The sequence below is a fragment of the Gouania willdenowi genome, chromosome 24, assembly GCF_900634775.1.
Source record: "Gouania willdenowi chromosome 24, fGouWil2.1, whole genome shotgun sequence".
In the NCBI taxonomy this organism is placed as follows: domain Eukaryota; kingdom Metazoa; phylum Chordata; class Actinopteri; order Blenniiformes; family Gobiesocidae; genus Gouania; species Gouania willdenowi.
Genome location: NC_041066.1, coordinates 16,914,848 through 16,937,947, shown reverse-complemented (window position 1 = coordinate 16,937,947; position 23,100 = coordinate 16,914,848). Strand labels below are relative to the sequence as shown.

The 23,100-nt window shown below is 34.2% G+C and overlaps 1 protein-coding gene across 10 annotated transcripts; it reads right to left on the bottom strand.

The window, feature by feature from the left end:
• Window positions 1-644: 644 nt before the first annotated feature.
• On the bottom strand, window positions 645-19,923 carry tpd52l1 (tpd52 like 1). 10 transcript variants are annotated; one of them, XM_028440075.1, is made up of 11 exons: window positions 19,833-19,918; window positions 16,590-16,688; window positions 14,834-14,854; window positions 12,223-12,341; window positions 11,281-11,429; window positions 8,654-8,755; window positions 5,833-5,865; window positions 3,869-3,883; window positions 3,423-3,461; window positions 1,651-1,711; window positions 645-1,323 (listed from the first exon to the last, which is right to left on the bottom strand). In XM_028440075.1, the coding sequence occupies exons 1-11, from the start codon at window positions 19,849-19,851 to the stop codon at window positions 1,201-1,203; spliced, it is 780 nt and encodes a 259-aa protein (XP_028295876.1). In that variant the 5' UTR covers window positions 19,852-19,918; the 3' UTR covers window positions 645-1,200. The 10 variants fall into 10 exon arrangements, with proteins under 10 accessions (XP_028295876.1, XP_028295883.1, XP_028295879.1 ...); XM_028440082.1 differs by lacking the exon at window positions 16,590-16,688 and having other exon boundaries at window positions 19,833-19,923; XM_028440078.1 differs by lacking the exon at window positions 3,423-3,461.
• Between the last annotated feature and the right edge of the window lie 3,177 nt (window positions 19,924-23,100).

Below are 23,100 nucleotides of genomic sequence, written 5' to 3'. Positions count from 1 at the left end.
TGAACATTCTCTAAAAATTATTAATTTAACGCAAAACCGAGGAACCGTGTTACAGTTCTATGTACAGTTCTACACATATTTAGTTAATTATTGAAATAGGTTTCAGATCAAGCATTCACACATTTTACCATTTAAAAAAACATTGAAATCGAGGGGTATAGTTACACCAAAAAGGCTCAGACGCCCACACCAGAAATATTAAAACCTATATTTTCATTCATTAGGAAGCCTAACAAGTAGGGGTGTCCCAATTCGATATTGATATCGGATATCGGTCCGATATCAGCCAGAAAACGAATATCGAATTTTATCTCACTGCATCTAAAACCTCCAATATAATATATATATTGTTTTTTTGGATTTATTTTTTCAATATCTTCTATTTTATTTTATATTTATTCTTTTATTCAATCATAGAATATTCTTATTCCAAAAGGTTAATTATTTGTAATTCATTGATTTATAATAAATGGGTTTGTTTTTTTAAATAATCAAGCATTTTCTCACATTCCACACTACAAATACAGTATATGCATGATTCGTGCTGATATTGTATCGAATCAATATTGGCCAATACTCAAGGCTGCAATATCGGTATTGGAAGGGTAAAAGTTGCACCGGGACATCCCTACTAACAAGGTAACCAATAGATAGGAAAGAAATTAGATGATATATATTTATTTTTAGTGTATTTTACAGCTGATTTAGGACTCGTTATCATTTGAGATGCTAACAGAAAGCTAACACAAGAGGAAGGTTAACTATTATCAAGTTTATTATTAAAGGATCAGTAGTTGTGATTAAGTGTAATTTAACTTTAGTAATTGAGAATGTAATTGTAATTGACTTTCTGAAAATAAAAAAATAAATGTAATTAGAAAAAATGCTGGTCACTGTAATCGTAATTGAGTTGTAACTGAAAAATGTAATTGACCCCAACCCTAAATAAATTAGGATACTTAGTTATTTGGAAAATGAGAAAAATTCAGGTTTCATACTTTACGTAACCCAGAGTCTACTGATGTGTTTACCTACTGGTTTAAAACCCACATCATGATAAAACCACAGAGGCCTCCTGCATGTGTTAGTTTTTATCCATGATCACATGATCAAAGTTGTAGTTAGGGGTGGATTAATTAAGCTCACTTCAGTCAAGATGTTTGAAGGTATAAATGTGATGATGCAGCACTGATGCACTTTTTAACACTGCCTCTCTGAGCTGTCCATCATGCTGTTGGTGGGCGTGTCCTGAGAGCTAGCGTTAGCCGCGGATGAGAGGACGTCCTCAAAGCTGCCCCCAGCCTCTGTGCCCCCAACCTTAGTCTGGGACAAGAGACAAAAACACAGGAAGTTTTTATTTTTTATTTTCCTCTCATTCAGACCATGAAAGTTCTCAGATTTTACAGATATTAGTAATTGATATTAATAACAGTGTAGGCTACTGCGTGTAGATCAGTCGATACAGTAATTACACAGAGATGATGAGTCATACTGTTTTCTTGATATTTACCACGGGTTAAAATGTAAAAAAAAAAAAAAGCACCAACCATGGTCTGTCTGTATGGATTAGTTTATTTAATCATTTAATAAATTAGCTCAGAAATCATTATTAAGTCATTAAAAACTAAAAAAATGATTGACACGCCTCACCTTAATGGTAGAAACCGTACTTTCCACTTTCTCCTCGAATGACTTGAAGCTGGGGGAGTTCCTGTGAGAAAAGAAATGCATTATTAAAAAAAAACAAAAAAAAAAACAAGCAGAATATTTACCGGTAAACAACAGACAACCTGAATCTCAACAATGATTCTTAGCAGTATTGTGCAGAGGGATTACATTAATACTTTCCATTAGAATCCTTCAGAGCAATATTTTCCCGAAGAAAAGGAAACAGTAAAGTAGTCTTCAGAGGCTCATATTTATAAACACATTGCTGTATATATATATATATATTTTTTTTTTTTTTTTTGTAATAAAGCCTTCAAAGTAATGTAGAAACCAAAGTAAATCAAAGGCTTGTTAGAGCCCGATATGTAACAATGATCTGAAATGTAACAGGACCTAAATTGTTGTAAAAAAACTGTAAATAAAACCAAAAATGTAATAACTGGTCAATAACGTAATGAGATGCTGAAAATGTGAAAACTTTTACATTATGGAGCAGGCAAAACAAATATGTATGTGTGTTTATATATATACATATATAAAATTAAAGCTTTCTGGAGAACCCTGACAAACCAAAAGGTTGGGGGTTCGAATCCCACTCTATCCAAGTCATTGACGCTGTGTCCTTGGGCAAGGCACTTTACTCAAATTGCCTTGTATGAATGGTTATGAATTGTGCATGAATGTTGGTGGTGGTCAGAGGGGCAATAGGCGCTTCTGTCAGTATGCCCCAGGGCAGCTGTGGCTACATTGTAGCTTACCACCACCAATATGACCGATGTGAATGAATAGTGGTTTCTGTACGTGCATTGAGTCTCCTTGAAAATAAAGCGCTATACTGTATAAATCTAAGCCATTGTTGGTAACTTACTTTCATATACATGTATACAGTCAGGGCACCCCTTTAAAAACAGCATATTTTATGTATTAAAAAAATAATATTCATATTTATAGTCTCCCTGGTATATGGGAAAAAGACAATATTATCAGGAAATATTCATTCATAATTACATTTTACTTTATAAATTGAACAAAATTACAAAAATAAAAAAAAACATAATTTTGGCATGTGTAAAAGTCAGGGCACCCTGAGAGTTTCAAAGTGTCACATTGTTTTTACAAGCTCAGACCTTTACCAGCTCTAGTCCTGAAGCATGTGTCAACAACTGTCATTATGGAGCGACGGCTGGTGCCAATTTCAGGCTTTCTTAAATACGCCGACTCCACAAACCTTGTGCAAACACTCAGCAACAATGGGTTCCTCTAAGAATCTGACACTTTGAAACTCTCAGGGTTCCCTGGCTTTTACACATGCCAAAATGATGTTTTTTGATTTTTGTAATTTTGTTCTCTTTATAAAATAAAATGCAACTATGCATTAATCATGTTTCCTGGTAATATTGCATTTTTCCCCATATACCAGGGAGACTATAAATATATATAATACATAAAATATGCTGTTTTTAAAGGGGTGCCCTGACTTTCAAACACAACTGTATACACACACACATATACATAAAAAAAGCTAATAAATAAAAAAAGGCAAAACATTTGTGCGTTTTAACCTCAGTATCTCGTTACAATATTGACCAGTTGTTATTACATCTTTTTTTAAAATTACATTTGGGACGCAGCAATTTTGTTACATTATTGACCAGCTATTACATTTCGGGTTTTATTACATTTTTGGATAACATTTCGGGCTCTAACAATAACAAACATGACTTTCTCACAGCAGCAGCAGCAGTATTATTTACCTGATGATGGGCATGCTCATAGACTGTCTGACAGAGTAACTGTCCTCAGAGAGCATGGCGAGAGAAGAGGTAACGATTAGCATGGTTAGCATGTAGCGTTCATAAGGCGCTAACATGCTCACAGTGAATACGTATATAGAAACTAAAGCTAATAAAGACTAAAGATATTTTCTACATGTTGGTCGCCTAAAACTATGTCACGAAATAAAACAACTCCCTGTAATACAGCAATCTGTGTTAGCTTAGCTTTAGCTAAAAAAAAAAAACAAACGGTGAAAAATCGTCATCTGGTTCACATCACACAAACAATTCATTTCTTTGTGGTTCTGAGATAAGAACCTGACAAACTGTACCGTCTTGTTGGCGCTATCACCATGATCTGTAGTGGGATGTACTCGACTAGTAAAGAACAGTTAATGTGACACAATCTGTCATGTGACCCTTACCCTATGGAGTTGGACCTGAGGAAGCATGGAGGGAAAGAAAGATGCAGCACCACTTTGTTATTAGTACAAGTAAAGGTTTTCCACGAGGATCCAAAAAACAATAAAACAAAAACAGATTCATACTAAAGTAATTCATCAAAAACATGAGTAGTGGATTTATTTAGAGCCGAAGATAAATGCACACAACACAGATAATGTTAAATAAAAAAAGAAATGGCACAAGATCAAAGGACCAACAATCATAATCTGATGAATAGCACTGTTGTATTTAGTAAAGCTGCTTTCAAAAATAGTATCACAGGTATTTTCTAACTCATATTTTATTATTTTTTTACTGATGAAAGTCCTCATTATTGTGAGGACACTTCCTGTTTTATTGTAGCTGTTTTGCATGTGGAAAAATCAATTTTTACTTTAGCTATTTCATAATAAACACTGTATATCAGTGTTTTACAACCTTGGGCGTCACCTGAAATGTCTAGTAATTGATTAAAAAAATAAATAAAAAATTAGTATTAATGACTGAAAAGAGAATTTTTATTAAAACAACACAATCTAAATCAACTGCATTCAATACTTTCAGTATCTCAAATATAAATCTAGTTCAATAACATACATTATGAAGAAAAGAAGAAATAAAAAAGCAATTCAATAAACTAAATTATGAAAATATCTGAGATGGCACATCTTGTCACTTTGTGCACTAATCCTAACTACTCTGTATTTGTTACACAGTATAACAAACATTATGCAAAAAATAAATATAGGAGGAAAAAAAGAGTCTTTGAGGTCACCAGAAATTTCAAAAACGGTTGCAAACCACAGCTTTATATACAATAGTTGTCATTATCTTTCGATTCTAAATGTTTTCCTCATTTCAGAGACTCTTGTTGGAAAAGGCTAAAAGAGGAAGTTGTTTGTATTCATCACAAATAGAAAGTTGCACCAATAATAAGGAAGTAGTGAGTGTTGTGTTGGGAAGTGGATGTGTTGTGAGCAAAACGTGTTTCTAAACCAATGTTCCACCTCTCCAAACTAAGCCATAGTCACACAATTAAAGTGAAGATCAATAACAGGAAAAACACCGACATGAAAAGTGAGACTGAATATTAGGCCAACTTAATGAAAACACGCCATTACATGCTGATAAAGTGGTTGAATGAGTTTGATAAGACTGGTTTACATGCAGATAAACACAATAAATGTCCACAGCATATGGGGTGCCCATGCTAAAATAAACAGCAACTTTCAGCAACATCCCGTTTAAAAAAACTTTTTTTTATGTCACTTTTGACAAAATTTTAAGCAATAGTTGTGAAATTTGTGATATATTTTTTTCTCTCGTAAAAATATAATCTAAATGTTAAATGTAAATATTAAATCTAAAGCAAAATGTTTAACACTTAGATTTAAATCTAAATAATCACTTAAATTTAGATTCAGCATTTAGATTTAATATTTATATTTAAATGTAACATTTAGACATAGATTTAGCATTTATATTTGATATTAAAATGTAACATTTACATATAAATTTAACTTTTAGATTGCCATTTAGATTCAATATTTAATCTAAATGTTAAAAAACTTAAATTTAATATTTGGATTTAACATTTCGCATTTAGATGTAATATTTATATTTAAATGTAACATTTAGATATAAATTTAACTTTTAGATTTAACGACATTGCAACCATGTCGGAAATAAACTGAATAAATAAAAAATAAAACGTTTAGATTTAGATTACATATTTAACATTCAAAATTTAGATTTAAGATTTTGATTTAACATTGACATATTTTTATGAGAGACAAAAAATGTCACAAATTTCACAAATATTGCTGTAAATCTGGTCAAAAGTAACAAAAACATTCACATATTTTTTTTAAGCGTGGTTTGTTGCATCTCTATGCAAACACATGCTTGTGCCCAAACAAACCCAAACGTGGCTGTGTGAACATACCTCCGTGGGAAGAGTAACTCCAGCCCCACTATGCTGGAATACACCAAAAATCACAATAATTCTATAATGAACACCACACAAAGGACACCTGCCAATATGCATGTGTTTTTCACAGTGATAATTTACTAACATTTTAGACACCTTTCTTTCATAAATTTCACTTTTCTTTACCCGACTAATGGTAATGTTTCAGGGTTGATATTACAGTACTCGCGTAATTGATAATTAATTACAATTATGGAATCATTTTAATTGTAATTGTAATTTAAAGAATCTGTTTCTGTCATAACTATAATGAAATTGTAATTGAGTTTAGATAACTGATTTTGTAAAAAAAAAAAGTGAATTCTAATTTAACGCAAAACTGTTGAACCATGTTACAGTTCTATGTACAGTTCTACACATATTATTAACAATTATTAAAATGTGTTTCATTTCAAGCTTTCCCACATTTTACCATTAAAAAAAATTACCGTATATACTTACACAAAAAAGGCTCAGACGCCCACACCAAAAATATTAAAACCTATATTTTCATTGATTAGGAAGCATAACAAGGTAACAAATAGGAAAGAAAGTTAAATGATAGATATTTGTTTTTAGTGTATTTTACAGCTGATTTAGGACACGTTATCATAAGAGATGCTAACAGAAAGCTAACACAAGAGAATGGTTAACCTTTATTAGGTTATTTATTTCAGGCTCAGTAATTGTGATTAATTGTAATTGGTAAAATTGATGGTCACTGTAATCGTAATTGATTTTTAATTGAACACGGGTAATTGAAAACGTAATTGTAACTGAAAAATGTAATTGATCCCAACCCTGTAATAGTCATTTGAACTGTGGGTTGATGTTTTCATTAAACAATCCTTGAGGATGTAGAAACCGTCCAACAATAGAGGATACTGATATTTCCTTATTACAATAACCAACTGACGAAATAAGGGAAATTCTATGCGTGTTATATTTGCTTAATTTTTTATTTAGAAAAGATTCCCTAAAGCTGTCGGATGTTGGTCCAACAACAACACAGAGCACAGACGGACACAGACGCTGACAAAAGCCCTGGAGCTATTTCAGAGAGCAGCTTAATACCGTCTTACATAAGAACCGTCAGCTCCTTCGGCCAATTAAAGGCAGGACTGAGTCTTCTGGAAGGCGTGGACAGAAAATGTGATCAACTATTTACCGGACTTTAGTGAAGGATGAGGAACAGGTTAAACTGGGTCACGTAGATGAGTTGATAAAGAAAACATTGTGAGTGACTGAAAGCTTAGCAACATACAGCGCATGGTTGGTCATCTTTAAAGTGAAAGAGTTAAGGTGATTGTATTCATCAACAAAGTAGCAAGGACATAAAAATAATTCCCAAACAACAAATCAGTGTGTTGGATTCATTTTAGCAACTATAAACTCAAATAAAGTTGTTTTTTCAATTATAAACTTAAAAATTTTACCAAGAAGGGCCATTAACATTTAATCCATATATAAATACTGTATAATTCAAACGCAAACCACCACAGAGCACAAAATGATTACTGCTCTTTGTTGTCTACTCCGTTTTTAAAAACACATTTCAAAAAATTAATAGTAGTAATAATATTTCAATGAACTTTAACTCATTCAGTGCCAGCCATTTTCAGAATTTCTACCCCCCTCAGTGCCAGCCGTTTTAGAGCATTTTGACTTATTTTTAAAGACCCACAGAATATTTTGTACTATGACAATCTGAAATCTGACACCAGATTCTTAAAGATTAAAGTCTCTACTTTCATCAAAAAAAAAATGTGTTTGTAGCTTGTTACGTTCCTCCATAATCAGCAGTTGAATAAAGCAAGTTTTACACAAATCACCAGTTTCAGAGCAAAAAGCTGAGAAAACAGGCTTTTTCTAAAAAAAAAAAAAAAAAACATTGGTTTCCTTCTTAAAAAAAAACAACACAGACAAGGCTTTTGATGGCAAAATTATTATTATTTTGCTATCTGGGTCACAGTTGATTGTTTTGCTTACTGTATTTTGTATCTGCCCCCCCCCCCCGTCACAGACGTAACTTTCTCTTCCTCCCGACATGCAGAGATGACCCGTTTGGCCCGGTTAGTTGATGGTTTTATCTCACGATCGCAACACTATCAATAATCCACTCAGGTCCACACATGTTCTGTGGTAGTATCTGGTGCTGTGAGCTGCTGGATGCGTCACAATATCACTTCATAGCGCCATAATCTCCCTCGTCCTTGCTTCTTCCTCTTTAGCTAATGGTAGCATCAGTGGCTAATCTGTCATCCAAAGGTGTGCTGCTGCCACCTTTAGGGCACCAGTTGGTCACGAGATCAACAGAGAAGCTTTATATTCGCAGTAGAACCCCGTCACAGTGTATCCTAGCAACTTTCGTGAAAAAACGCAATTGATGTAATATTACGTCAATGACGGTGAGCGTTTGGATTTGAAATGACGTAAAATTACGTCAATGGCACTGAATGAGTTAAGTTACTAGATAAAAAACAAAAATCTTTGGTTGTTCCACAAAGTTGGATAAATGGTAGTAACGCACCAAAAAAAATCACCTAAAAATTTTGGGCAAAAATTTCCCAAAAGTGCATTTTCTCACCGAAAAAAGCCGACCGAAGCAGGATGTTGTAAAGACGAAAAGACGATGAATAATTTGCATAATAATTTCGTTCGGTGTTTCGGCCTTGGTTTTTTCATTTTCGGTTTTCATTTTGGGTGCATCCCTAATAAACGGTAAAAACCAGTCACACGGTTAATGGCGTGAAGCCTCATACAGAAAAAAAAAAAAAGGTTCCGCACCGACACTTACCTCATGTCTCCAAACTTCCGTGTGATGGCGCTGCCAAAAGTGGTGAACGCCGCTGAGGTTTTCTGTCCCGCTGTGGAGAGCGTATCGGACGTCTTCTTATATCTGACAAAACATTGCAATAAATATTTGAATAATATAATCTGTCAATGAATGTATTGAAAGGTTGATTATACTGAATTAAACACAAATTAACCTTATTTAATCATCAGGGCACCTTAGGTACCAAAATGGTACCCTTTATATAACAGTCGTAAAAATGTTATATATAAGTTTTTCACATCAGATTTTTTAAACATAGATATTGAGTGTTCATTATATTTGAGTATTTTTTTTAACATTTTTATGCCCTTTCTGTCATAAAAAAAACACTTTTTTCAATAAGAAAAACACAAAATGTAGAATATTTGGTATTACGTTATTACAATAATTGATAGGAACATAGATTTTTAGGCATTATTACTTTTAGAGCTAACAGTGACATAACAGTGTCTTCAAAATGTCATATATAAATATTTCCCCCCCCCCCTTTTTTTTAAACAACTTTAGACCTAACCATAAATATAAAGTTTTTCATTAGTTTTTTATACATTTTAGTCAGAAAAATAATTTTTTTTAAAAGAAAAAAACACAAACTATGCATTTTTACCCCACCAAAATAAGGTGAATTTTGTATTTTGAAGGTAGAGGATTATATTTATTAGGTATTCATGGGAAAACTACTGTTAAATGTCATGAAGACAGTATATCCAAAATATGTGGTTATAATGGGAGTCAATGGGACCAAATCCGTCCTGAACGTCCTGAGTGTCGGTACATTTTATATCTCCTGTTTTATACATCTTGCAATAAAAGTGATCATGGAATTATGAACATTATATTAAAAGAAAACTCCTGACCATGGATCAAACAATTAGGCTTTAAACTGAATGAGATATTGAGAATTAAAAAAAACTGAATAAGCAGAAGGTACACGTTTGGTCACAAAAGAGAGTGGTGTACAATTTACAATTAATCTGATCTCAAACTATATTTTTTTAGGATGCAAACACAAACACACATGGGATGTAATGAAAGATAACATTTCAATATTAGTAATTACAACCTTTAATTAAACCTATAATCTTACAGTCGCATTAATGCCTTGTTTTGCTTTCCGTATGTACAAATGTTGACCTGAAATCCTCATTTGTTGGTGTGAGTGGGACACGGTGGTGCTGCTGTGGTTACACTGGTTCATTATAGATGAGGACGAAGGCTGGCTATGTAAAGAGATCTCCAGGATGAGGCGTAACTGGATCCCAACGCTGGCCTTAGGAGAATATCGGCTTGCAACTTTCTGGATGGAAACTCAGCTCTGACCCAAAGTCCGAGCGATAATTACCGGTAGTTTCTCCAAAAAATAAAAACAAAACTCAATGTGTGTGATTTTTAGCTTTTTTTTTTTAAATCGCACCTTTTCACACAATGTGAATGGATTTTTCAAAAACATTCCAAAAAGACTGCATTACAGTAAATGTTATACATTTCAGAGGTGTAAAAAGTACTGATATACAAGTAGAAGTACTGTTACTTGATTGAAGTAAGTCATACATAAAATACTCAAGTACAAGTAAAAAGTAGCTCAATTATATAGTACTCAAACTAAAAATTACTTGTTACTTTCACCTCCCCACGTTTATTTTTGGTACTAAATCTTGCCACGGTTCCCTTGTACAATTCCATTTTCTTTAAATAAAATAACACCAATGAATTCAATTCAAAATAAAGAAAATAAAATTCTCAGGCTTTAAGTCTAAAACTGAGAAAATAACCAGCATTCAATGGTGTTTTGGCGCCGTGCATTACGGTTAATCTGATTGGTCGGCTATGATGTGATGCATTTGATTGTTGTCTGGTCATTTCATTTTTTTGTAGTTCCACAATGTCCCGTTAATCATTTTAAAACAAAAGAATTACAATTTACTCAGTAAAAGTTGGATGTAGAAATGTAATAAATTACTTCTTTTAAAACGAACTTAAGTACAAGAAAAATGACTGATTTAGAAATATACTCAAAAGTACAAGTTCCCATAAAAGCAACTTGTAATCCATTACTTTCACCTCTGCGTTTGTGGGAGCTATGTGTTGATCTTAAATACATAAAGATGAACACATTTTAATGCCGAGTCATGCTTTGCAGGAAAAGAAGTACATGAAACATCATCCTCCACTAACAGATAGCTGTTATCCTTATTTCCGGGAATTGACAGAAGTAATCAGTACTCTACTTGTCAGTAAAACAAGCTGCTAGTAATCATACACTGAGATCATCATCTAGAGTCAATTACAAGCCTTTTTAATCAGGTTTTGGAGCTCTGTTACTGTACGTCAAACATAGATAACATGATGTCTTTTTAATTCTTTTTTATAGATCTGTCTTTGTTCCCATGTGTGTTTTTGATGTAAAGACAAGCATTACCTGTACGTTGTGTTTATTTTAGGTGTGTGTGTGTGTGTGTGTCCGTGTTGACAGCAAACACAGAAGTCATCCTGTCCTGTGCTGCTGGTTTATCCATCAAACCCAGGCAGCCTTTGTGAATCCTGCCTCACGCACGCACGCACACACGCACGCACGCACACACACTCACGCTGTGGAGCTCTGCATGTCGTGCCAGCTTCTGCTCAAGTTGTTCTTCAATTCACTCAGTGGACCCAGGCCCAGCTTGTGTTTAAGCTCTGCATACTGCTTTTCTTTGGCGGTCAGGACCTGCCTTAGTGTGCTGATCTCCTCTTCGAGCTGCTCATACACACAGAGACATATAATAATAACAGCTGTGTATTTTATATCAGTGGTTCTCAAACTTTTCATCTGATGACCCCCAAAATAAAGGTTTCAAAGACCGGGGACCTCCACTGTTCCTGTAGGTGGTTGAACATGTACATGAACATTCATGTGAAGGGGAGAGCTTTTTGGAGCCCATCCATAAAGTCAGTAAAATTAAGGTTTATTGTTTATTTATTGTTCTATGTATCTGTGATAAACACATTTATTTATTTATCTCAATAATATCCACTATTATCCAGGATGTTAATTAATATTTACGCAATAGTACATGTATATAGTCATCTTAAAGATGTAAATTCTTGTTTTATTCAGAAATAAAATGGGTTCAAAGTGATCAAAAATGGTGAAAAAGCTGGTGAAATGGAATTTTAAAAAACACAGAAATGGATTAAAAGTTGCAAATTAGAGTGGGCCAAAAAAAAATAAAAAAGTAGGAACAATTAGTTTAAACTGGCAAATAATGGGAATGACAAATCATAGATGGGGTTAAATTGGCAAAAATTAGCATGAAATATGGTGAAAATTGGTTAAAAGTGACAATAACGGGTCAGCATATGAAATGGGAATAATGTAGCAAAAATGCATTAAAAGGAGCAAAAATATGTGAAAAAAGGACCCAAATTGTTCAAAAAAGGTTCTTAGTTTCTTGAAGGCATCTGGTGACCCCCTCCCGGTGTCTTGTGACCTCAAATGGGGTCCCGACCCCAAGGTTGTGAACACCTGATTTCCATGTGTGTGAACACACTTTAGCCAGCTCCTGTTGGAACTCCTCTCGCTCCTCTTCAGTCATGATGCAGTTGTTCAAGTTGAGCTCTGACCCCAAATCTTCATCGGACTCCTTCAGCGGCTCCGAGTCCAGAAAACCTTTTAGAATCAAACAACAAAAAGATGCGTCTCATAATATATGTATATGTAACTATACTGTAAAGTGTAAATAGAACTAATAATGAAACCTTCCTGTCTATAATGTGCATCTGTTCACATGTCTAAAAGCTTTGCTCTGCAGCAGTTATGTAATCTGTGGCTGCAGACCTGTGTCACTCTAATCTGGTTTAACTGATGTGGATTATCTTGCTTGAACTCTGCAGACCCGACGCCACAGACTGAGAAACACACACTTAACATGCATTCAGACTTTACAGTTCCAGTAGCATTAATTTACTGGACTTTATGGTCCAGTGACTGATTTTACACAAAAAGCTGCACTCATTAAATTGTTTTTAATCAAATAAAGACACAGTGTAGGCCTTATAGATCAATAAATCAACCGTTTTGATCTCCTCTCTCTTATTGACATTGTTGGTAATGGGATATGGAGTCCTGTAGACCAGTGTTTCTCAAATGGGGGTACATGTACTGTTAAGAGTACGCAATGGTACAACGGGGGATACTTAAGAGAGATAGCGAGGAAAATTACAAATGAAAGCATAATGTTTAATTTTTAGTAAAAAAATCAATCATACTAAATATTACCAGTAACTCACAAAACAACAAAGAAAACACAGAAAACAAGAGAATAAAAACTGAAGAATAAAAAGAAAAGACAAACAATAACAAAACACACAAAATTACACCAAAAACACACATTCTAAGAGAGAAAAATACTAAATATTACCAGCAACCCACAAAACGACAACAAAGACACACTAAATGAGAGAAAAATACACAAGATCACTCCAAAATACACAAAAATAACAGAGAAACATACAAAACGACATTAAAAAACAACCAAACGACACCAAAATCGCACACACTGAGAGAGAATAATTTAAATAATAGCAACAACACACAACGACAACAAAAACACACAAAATGAGAGAAAAATATACTAAATAATAAAAAGAATCGACAAACAATAACAAAACACACAAAATGACACCAAAAAAACGCACGCTAAGAGAACAAAAAAAACAAATATTACCGGCACCGCACAAAACAACAGCAAAAACACACAAAATGAGAGAAAAATATACTGAATTTAATAAAAAAGAACAGACAAACAATAACAAAATACACAAAACGACACCAAAAACACTCAAAAATGATGACAGAAATGATCTTGATTAGAACATGAACTGAAAATAAAAGGGTACTTGCATTCAAAAGTTAGAAAAAGGGGGTACTTGAGCCAGAAAAGTTTGAGAACAAGTGTTTTTACTTTACTTTTGTGTGTGTTTACTTCTAAGCATCTGTTTACAAGACTCCGCATCCCACAATGCAATGTGTGAAACTTTTCCGACGATATCAATAAGAGCACATTTACTGTGAAGACAAAAAAAAACACTTTCAAGCTGCAATTTCAAGTAATTTCCAGCAACTTTAAAATGGGTGAATCATCTTAGTATTTTTTTATAGTCTGATTTGATTAATCTAAATAAACACAACTGTATGCAGCAGGAAAGGAAGACAACATCACACACAACAAAATCACTTTAAAATAAAGAGGAAGGCAGAACGTAGCGTTTTGATGCTACTAGGGATGTAACGATTCACTCAACTCCCGATACGATTCGATTCACGATACTGGGTTCACGATACGATTCTCTCACGATTTATTTTACAAAATAGGACTGTAGACAAATTTTTTTTTTGGGAAAAAAACTAGAAAATACTGTACTATTTTCCTTTTATTTTTCATTGTCAAAAGAATTCCTTGATAAACTATTCAAAACAATGCAATTTAACTAAAAATAAATCTTGATTGAAATAAATAAAGGAATAAAACAAATGAAAATGAAGCCTATTAATTTAAATTCTGGTTCTATAATAAACAATGCAAAACTGCATAATAGTTCTTTTTCTTTTAAAAGTGCAACTGAAAATGTATTTTGTGCCTTAACAATTGGACTTTAAAACAAAAAAAAAAAACCGTGATTGCACTGATTTACGTCATATTTGTTTGGACCAGCAGAGGGCGCTGGTAACACAGTGGTCGGTTGGCATGCAGAAATCTTGCAGTGAAGAAGAGAAGCTATGCTAGCAGACAGAGCTAATAGAAAAAACGTGACTTTTACAGATATTCAAGTAATATTACAGATATTCTTTCGGTGCTAAAGGGGTAAGGAATCATTTATTAACATATTTAAGAGTAGAAGGCGGCCAGAAAGAAAGTATTAGCAGACTCCACCCGCCGCCTACACTTGTGGATAGCTGGTTAAAAAAAGTACTGCGATTCAATTTTCAGAAAATCGATATCAACCGTGATACCTATGAATCGATTTTTAACTGCCTTACGATTAATCGTTACATCCCTAGATGCTACACATCAGGCCACGTGCACGCTATTGTGTGCGTGTGTTTTCACTCATTTCGTTCAAATGTAGTTTTAACATCACAAATGTCATAAGTTGTCGTACCTGCTGCGAGGCTTCCTCTCTCTTCATATGAATGCATTAAAAAGGCAGATACAAGGAGACAGTGACACATCTGTGCAACATGTGTATACACCGACGGTTATTCAAACCACAAACACAAAATGCAAGTGCTTTAAAAAGGGCTCAACAGCACGCTATTAGTACGTATAGCAAATACAGACAAGCAGCAGCTTTACACAAGAAAGACACCAAATGAAATGAACAAGCAACGCTCATTCATCACAGATTTACCAGAAATATTACAGTAAGAAATCACTTGTGTTGTGTTTACACAGCAGAAGAGAAATAATAGGAAATAAAAGTGCTGAAAGGAGCCTTTTTTTCCAGCATCACTTACATATTAAAGAATTCTAAAGACAAATACGCACAAGACACAACAACATCAAACCACTCCCTAATCGAACAAAGCTATTACTGTACTTTTCTATTTATTGTTACATTCAGTGTAACAATAAAGCCGTTGTAAACACTTCAAACAAGTCTTAAAACAGTATATTTGCAGCACTGCAGTAGCTTAATGATAGGTGAAGAATTCTGATATGTGAGGAATGCTGAAAATTCAAAGGAAAAGCCAAGCCACGGCCTACTGCAGAAAAATCAGATGACATAACAACTGACAGCCTCCTGTAACCAACGTCTGATTGAATAAATCAAGTCATTATTGCAACTAAGAAAGCATATCTCTCATTTTTACTCTGTGACTCTTATTTTAAGGTACAACTTTAAAATTCCTGTATGACGAACTAAGAAATCATCATTTATTCTGGTTAATTCTTTGAAAACTATTTGCTCTATTTTTAATTCATTTTAAAAACATGCCTTTTTGACTGAAACTGAAATTTTTCAAAGATGTAGCACATTCTCATAAGCTCAAACTCTAAAAAAGAATTATTATTATTATTATTATTATTATTAATTCAAATGCACACACGTGACACCGCGATATATTGTTTACACACAGTAGAGCTCCTGTCTGCATGTTTTAATTCATCCTCATCATCATCACCTATAAATCCTTTTTTCATTATTGTATTTGGCAAATGAAAATTGATATTATCATTATTCTTCTTATTATTATTTTTCTTCCGCAACTCCTTTGTCGTGGAACTCCTCCTAGGCTATTAATGCAGCACTAATGACATGTATGTCATCTCATAGGGGCAATGTCAAGGATGTACTGTCGACATTTTTTGGAGCCAAAATGTTAAGGTCAAGGTCGCGTCAAGTGTCAAAAAACAAACTTTTCCAAATCTGTATGAATATTTATCGTACAAGTTCAGTAAAAAGATCGGTAGGGGTCAAAGTTCATGACGTCACAAAAAAAACCAAACAAATAAATACTTTTTTTCCCTATAACTTGGCCACAAATTGAGATACAGTGCTCAGACTGGTACCATTGAACAACATTTCCTTTCAATGTGTGATCTTGGCCTTCCCTCAAGGTCATATTTAAGGTCAAGGTCAGTGTTCTGTTTTTCATGCATTATTACTTTCAATTTAATTAGTAAAAAAGAACAACATAAAGGGACATTACTCAACAACAAAATGCACACAATAAAATGTCTTTCACATGAACAATTCTATTTTCCAATTTTTAATTGACGTATACGTAATACAGGCCTTGCCTAGTTATTATAAAAATGTTATCTATCCATACTACAGTTAAGGAACAGCAGTGTTTTTATTATTTTATTTAGGACTGGAGTATTGATCTCCTACTGAGAGAGTCGAGCCTTACCCCACATTCCCTCCTGTGTGGCTGAGTTAACCCATTCTTCTCCAGGACCCATGCCGCCCCAGTCCACCACCGCATCGCTCAGAACACTAGAGTACAACTCTATGGCAGCGGAGCAAGGCAGCATGGTTAATGGGGGAAGACAAGACAGCTGGTTAGAAAGGAAAGGGAACACATGCCCTGCTGAAAGTCACCAGGCTCTGCCCTTCACAATCTCAAACCTTTTTGGCTGAACTTCAACTTTGACCCCATGTGACACAGATTGAACTTTAAACAGCACGTATTTAATTTATTTATTCATGCCAAACAGAGGTTATCTAACAATGTGAAGCATTGAATGTTGAAAAGTGCTCACACAGGAAGCACGAGACCAACCATTTCCTTCCTTAGATTGAAGACACAAATACAAACTAAATCTATGGAGCTCAATCATTACAACCCTTCATTAATTAACTGGTTTTAGAACCCAGTGCCTGCTACCCAATCCAAATCTGCTTTGTAATGACTGACAGTCGCTGCCAACTTTCTCCTGATGATGATGATGATGATGAAAGGTAACTACTATAGCTCCCTTCAGTCGTTTCTCTGCTGCATCACCCTCTCTCTTACAAATACCTTTGGTCACAAGACTAACATTTAGTTCTGTGGTCATGTGATTGTGTCAAATCACAGGTCCAGGACGATCACACGGCAGGAGTGGAAAGAAAAAAATCAATTAAATCTCAACGAAGGGATCCGTTTCATGCAAAAATATCACAAAGAAAAACTTCCTCTGAGAAGGTTTCATTAGCTGGGTTTCCATTACAGATTTTCGCAAACTAAAAGTAATATTTCTAAATGTCAACTAAGTATAAATGCGCTTTTTAACGTGTTTGCATTGAAGGTTGTTTTGGGCAGGCGCCTCATAACTCCTCATAACGTAACTATGTACGTCACAATCTGTAGCTGCTTTTCCATTACCCTTGGAAATGCACAAAATCTAAATGGCGCAGTAACAACTGGTAACGGAAACACTTGAATTTTGAAAAAACACGCAAATATCGCTAAAAAAGTTTTCACGCTTTCATGAGGAGGAATTGCAGATGTTTCGATATTGAAATGTGTCACGAATGCGCTATGGACACACATTTTCCCGCAAACACACGTCACAAAACGTGAGGTACCTGGTCACATTACCACTTCTCTTCGCGAAAACATGTCGTGTTACATGTAAACAGAAGAGGAGACATTTCTTATCTTCACACTTAAAAATCATTACTGCCCCATTAGACGTGAAACAACAAGGAATACGGAGTGTTATAAGGAGGTTTGGAGCGTCCATCTTCCTGCAGCGAAGTCTCATGGAATGAGATTTCACGGGAGTTAATGGGGTGCCTGCCCAAAACAACCTTCAATGGAAACTAGGGATGTCCTGATACAACTTTTCCCCTTCCGATACGATACCAATATTGCAGCCTTGCGTATTGACCGATATCGATATCAATACGATGCGATAACAGCATGAATCATATATATATTGCATATTGTATTGTAACCTAAGAGTACAGCCAAAAATCTCACAGCATATACAGTAGTTACATAAATGTAATTACTATTATCAGAATCACTTTTATTTGCCAAGAAGAATGCAAGAAATTTGACTTGGTGGAGTTTGCGCTTTTTAAAAAAACAAACCAAAAACTGTATAATAAATAATAATGGTAATAAATAGGAAGGATGAATATAAACATTAACATATATACAGGTAGTATTGTTATCGTTATCTAAATGTTCCGACTACAAATATGTTCATCGCGCCTGCTTTTTCGAATTTTTTTTTTTTTTATATATATATATTTTCAAACAAAACATTTCCTCTCGTATGTTTCTTGATTAAATTTTTCAAAGACGTAAAAAAGAGTTAATTTAAGAAAAAGGAAAACACAGTTAGTATCCTATATGCTTTCATGGATGTAAACTTTAACCAGCTCTTTGAACTGGAAGTGAGCAACACAATTTTTTTTTAATTATTATTATTACTCAACTTAGTTACAAACGTTGCTCACTGAGGACACCTGCTGGTCAATATTTATGGGGTTTAAAAAAAAATTTTTTTTTTAAAGGATATTAGACCCACTTTAGTCATTTTTAAAAAGCCCTTTGTGCAGATTCTACGCAGCTTTCAGCTTACCCTGAGTTACCATGACTACCTGTCAACATTGAGCTGTTCTGCAAAGCTGCATTTAAGACAATTTTCTGAAATAATTCATGAACGGTATCAGTGCAGTCCAAAGAAATACTAAGTTGCACACCCTTGAACCAAGCAGCAGCCATGTTGAAAGTCTCAGCTCAATCTGAGCCTGATTCACAGAGATATTTGAGGAACGGACACACACACGCACACAGACAGAAGTTCCTTGCTTTATAGATAGAAGATAGATTATTTCCCCAAAAAAAACTTAAAAGGGAAACTTTAACCCCTTTTTACCTTTAGCAATTTTTGCCCCTTTTCAAAACTTTTTTCAAACTTTCACTACCGTTTGCCAATAAATATATAATTTCCCCTTATTTTTGTCAATTTTTGCAAGTTTTTTTTTTTTTTTTTTGACACTTTAATTCAATGTTTTTTTTTATTTATTTATTTTTTGGCCAGTTTTCATCCCAATAAGTGAAGTTTTGCCCAATAAATACCACTTGTTTCTTTTCCCCCTACATTTAGCCTCATTTATTCCACATTTTTACTATTGTTTGCCACATTTTGCCCCTTTTCACTATTGTTTGCCATTACATACCACCTAGTTCCTCTTATTTACCCATTTATTTGGCCACTCTACACTGCTTTTAGCCCATTTTAGTCACTTTTCACCCTTTTCTTGCCACTTTTGGACCATTATTGACCACCTATTACCATGTCTGCCTTCACTCGCTCGTCAATAAAAACAAACACAAAAAAAAAATAGCAGACCGGACAAACCCACCTCGGGTCAACGGCCCACTTCGGGTCGATACCCGGTTAACACCCTGCTGTAGTATATGTGCTTTATCTGGAGCTTGAAGTCAGGTAATGTTTGATTTAAAAAGGCCAGAATGACCAAATAAGCGCAACACAACCGTCCAAACCTCCGACTGAATTTGCATTATTCTAAAACATCTTCCACTCTTTTCATTCTCAGGAACGTCTTCGGTTCGAATCCCACCCAGGACTAGTGGCAGGCGGTGATTAGTTTGACCAGTTGAACTAGTATGAGTGGAGAAAGTGGGACTCACCTTGTCGTCTGTCGTCCATCAGGTGAACTTCTCCTTAGATACCATCACAGACACACTGCACGCGCTCAACCCGCTGGAGGTCACGCGCTCCAGTGGGACGTGGACAGCTGGTGGGCGGAGCCACGAGCTCGAGCCAATCGGCACGTGCGGCCGTAATTAAATTTTATTCAAAAACCAACTTTTAATACTCAATCATAGAAATATTTAGGTTTATTTTAATGTATAGTATCTATATTTTAGATAATTAAGAATACAAAATAAAGTTTTAATTTCACAAAATTATATTTACATATCATGGAGGTAGATGTGCGAGTTTATTATTCAATCAAAAAAGACCTATTCAAAAAAAAAAAAAAAAAAAAAAAAAAACTAAAAAAATTACATCAATAAAAAAAGACATTTTCAATCACAAAAAAAATAAAAATAAAAAAAAATTCAATAAAAGAAAAAAAAGGTGTTCAAAAGAAATTATTTGGGTCACAAATATGTTTTTGCATTTGAACACTTTCTTTGATTGAAAATATTTATTTTTGATTAAAAAGGATTTTTGAAGAGATTTTTTTTGGTTTGTTGATTGATTAATACATACGCAAAGCTACCACCATACATAGAGGCTACGTCACTAAAATCATTAACTAACTAAACACATAATCAATAGAATAATTTCATATATTTTTTAATATTTCTTTCTAACGCAAATTATTTGATTTATTTTTTGAACATGGAAAACCAAAAACAATACATAAAAAATAAAAGGAATGTCACAAAACAAGTTGATTTCCAAAACAAGTCAAGTAAGAAGATTTTAATAAAACATTGAGACATTCAAAAAAGGAGGAAGAAGAAATATATTCAATGTATTCAAGACTGTGACGGTGGAATTATTGTTGGTAGTGGAAGGGCTGCTTTTATTATCTTATGATTATTAACCTACATGTTGATATGCTATTAATCATTTTTTAAATGGAATTAATGGAAAAAGAAGGTACAAACTGATCACTATTATTATTATTACATGATTTATCATTCAATTTGCCAATGAGTGTGGTAAGAGTCCTGAATTATACTTTCATATTAGTGCTTTTTTATGCTTTATTGACTACAGACACTATTAACACCATAAGTAATTATTTAACTGTAAAATCAGAAACTGTTGGTTCAGTGTCTTACTTTAATCGACACATTTGTAAATAATGTGGTAGCCTATCAAATGATGGAAAAGGCCTTAAATTACATTCGCTTATTGACTCCTCCTACATAACTTTTCCTCTTTTGTGGGATGAATCTGAGGCCCTTTACCGACACTGTTGTGAGCCTTTACCTGTGGTGCATTTGTGACCTCTACTGGCATATACTGTATCTACTTACCAGGTAAACACTGAAAAGCATTTATCCAACAAACTGGGATTCTCACACAAAATAAAAGAGTCCAACCAGTACAATAAGCTTTTCTTTTTTTATTTTTACAGTAGTTTATTGTTCAGTACATCCTCTGTTAAAAAAATGTTTAGTGACATGTTTGTGCAAAGGTAAAGCAGCATTTTAAGGACACAAAAACTATTGATTGTAGTACTTTACTTTAACCACCACAGAATACAGCTTATGGTGGAAATAAAGAAAATACAAGTTCCAAACTACTTATTGTGATACGTAAAATGTTATTGTGTAGTCTGGCAAAAAAATTGTGCCACGACTCAAATTGCTCAGTGTTTCCCAACCAGGGGTATGTGTACCCAGGAGTTGACAGGCAAATCTGGCATACCGGGCATCGGCTCGGTAGGCCGTCGACACAAAGTGGACCCGTCCGATCCGCAACATGGTTTTTTTTGTAGTTGTTTTTTTGACAAGCGATTGGAGACATACATGGCAACAGGTGGCCAAAAACTGTCCAAAAGTGGCAAGAAAAGATTGAAAAGTGACAAAAACGGGCCAAATGCAGTCAAGAGTGGTCAAAAATTGACAAAAAAAGAAGAAAACAGGTGGTATGTAATGGCAAAGGGTAGCTTAAATGGGCAAAATGTGGCCAAAAAAATAGTGAAAAAGGGCAAAAATGTGGAACAAAAAGAGGCAAAATGTAAGGAAAAAAGTCAACAAGTGTTATTTATTGGGCAAAAGTTAGCTTATTGGGATGAAAAGTGGCCAAAAAAATTTAAGAACTTGCCAGAATTGACAAAAAAAAAAGAGGAAAAAAAAGGACATTTATTGGCCAACGGTAGCTAAAGTCTGAAAAAAAGTTTTGAAAAGGGGCAAAAAATGGGACAAAGGAGAAAGATAAAAGGGGTTAAAGTTTCCTCCTTTTAAAGGTTTTCTGAGGGAATAATTCAAATTAAGATATAAAGAGCCACATTTTGAGCATCACACTTAACAACAGCTTCTACATCGCTGATAATGTAGTGGGCAAGTCTAGACACAAACCCCTCAGGGTACTTGAACACCTTGCAGGGGGTACTTGTAAATTGGTGAATGTACTTGCTTAAATATTTGGTGAGCACTTGCTGGTGTTCATAAATGTTTTCATTATGAAATGCACAAGTGAAATGAGTTTTTTTCCTTAGTTTTACTGCTAAACACCAGTTGTATCTGCCTAAATATGATTTTTTTTTAGTCGTAAAATGTGAGAAAATGCCATAATTCTTTGGCAGTTTTGACAAAAATTCTCAACCTATGAAAGAGTTCCATTACCACCTCAACATTCTAGAGACCAATGAAAGACCAACATTGTTGATACAGTAGTTAATGCTTTAGAATATAAAACTAAATAAATTACTTTAAAAGTCATGCCATTTAAAATGTTCAAAAGGACACCAAACAAGTGGTTCATGATCTAATTAATAATAGCCTGTTAGGTGCTACTGCATATTAAGGCCAACATTAAAAAAAAAATGATTTTCATCTAAAATAAATAAAATAAAATCGTGAGTTTTTGTGTTAAAATGAACAAAACTGGTCATTGCTTCAGTTTAAATATGATCAAACAAAAAAGACATCATCCTTATTATCGTGTACATTTAAAATGGTAAAACACAGAACTTTAAGTGCTATCGAGGCACCAACATTTGGTTTATCCTTAAATACATTACATCATGGTTTTGGGCACATGTGTCAAACTGAAGGCTTAGGGGGCAAATCCTGGTCTTTAGAGCATCAAATTCGGCCCGCAGGAGGAAGTAAAAATGACAGAAATGTATTATCGTGTATATTACCAAATAATCCAAATTCAGCAACATCACAATATTTCTAGGGGCTTGCATTTTTCATTTGCTTATAT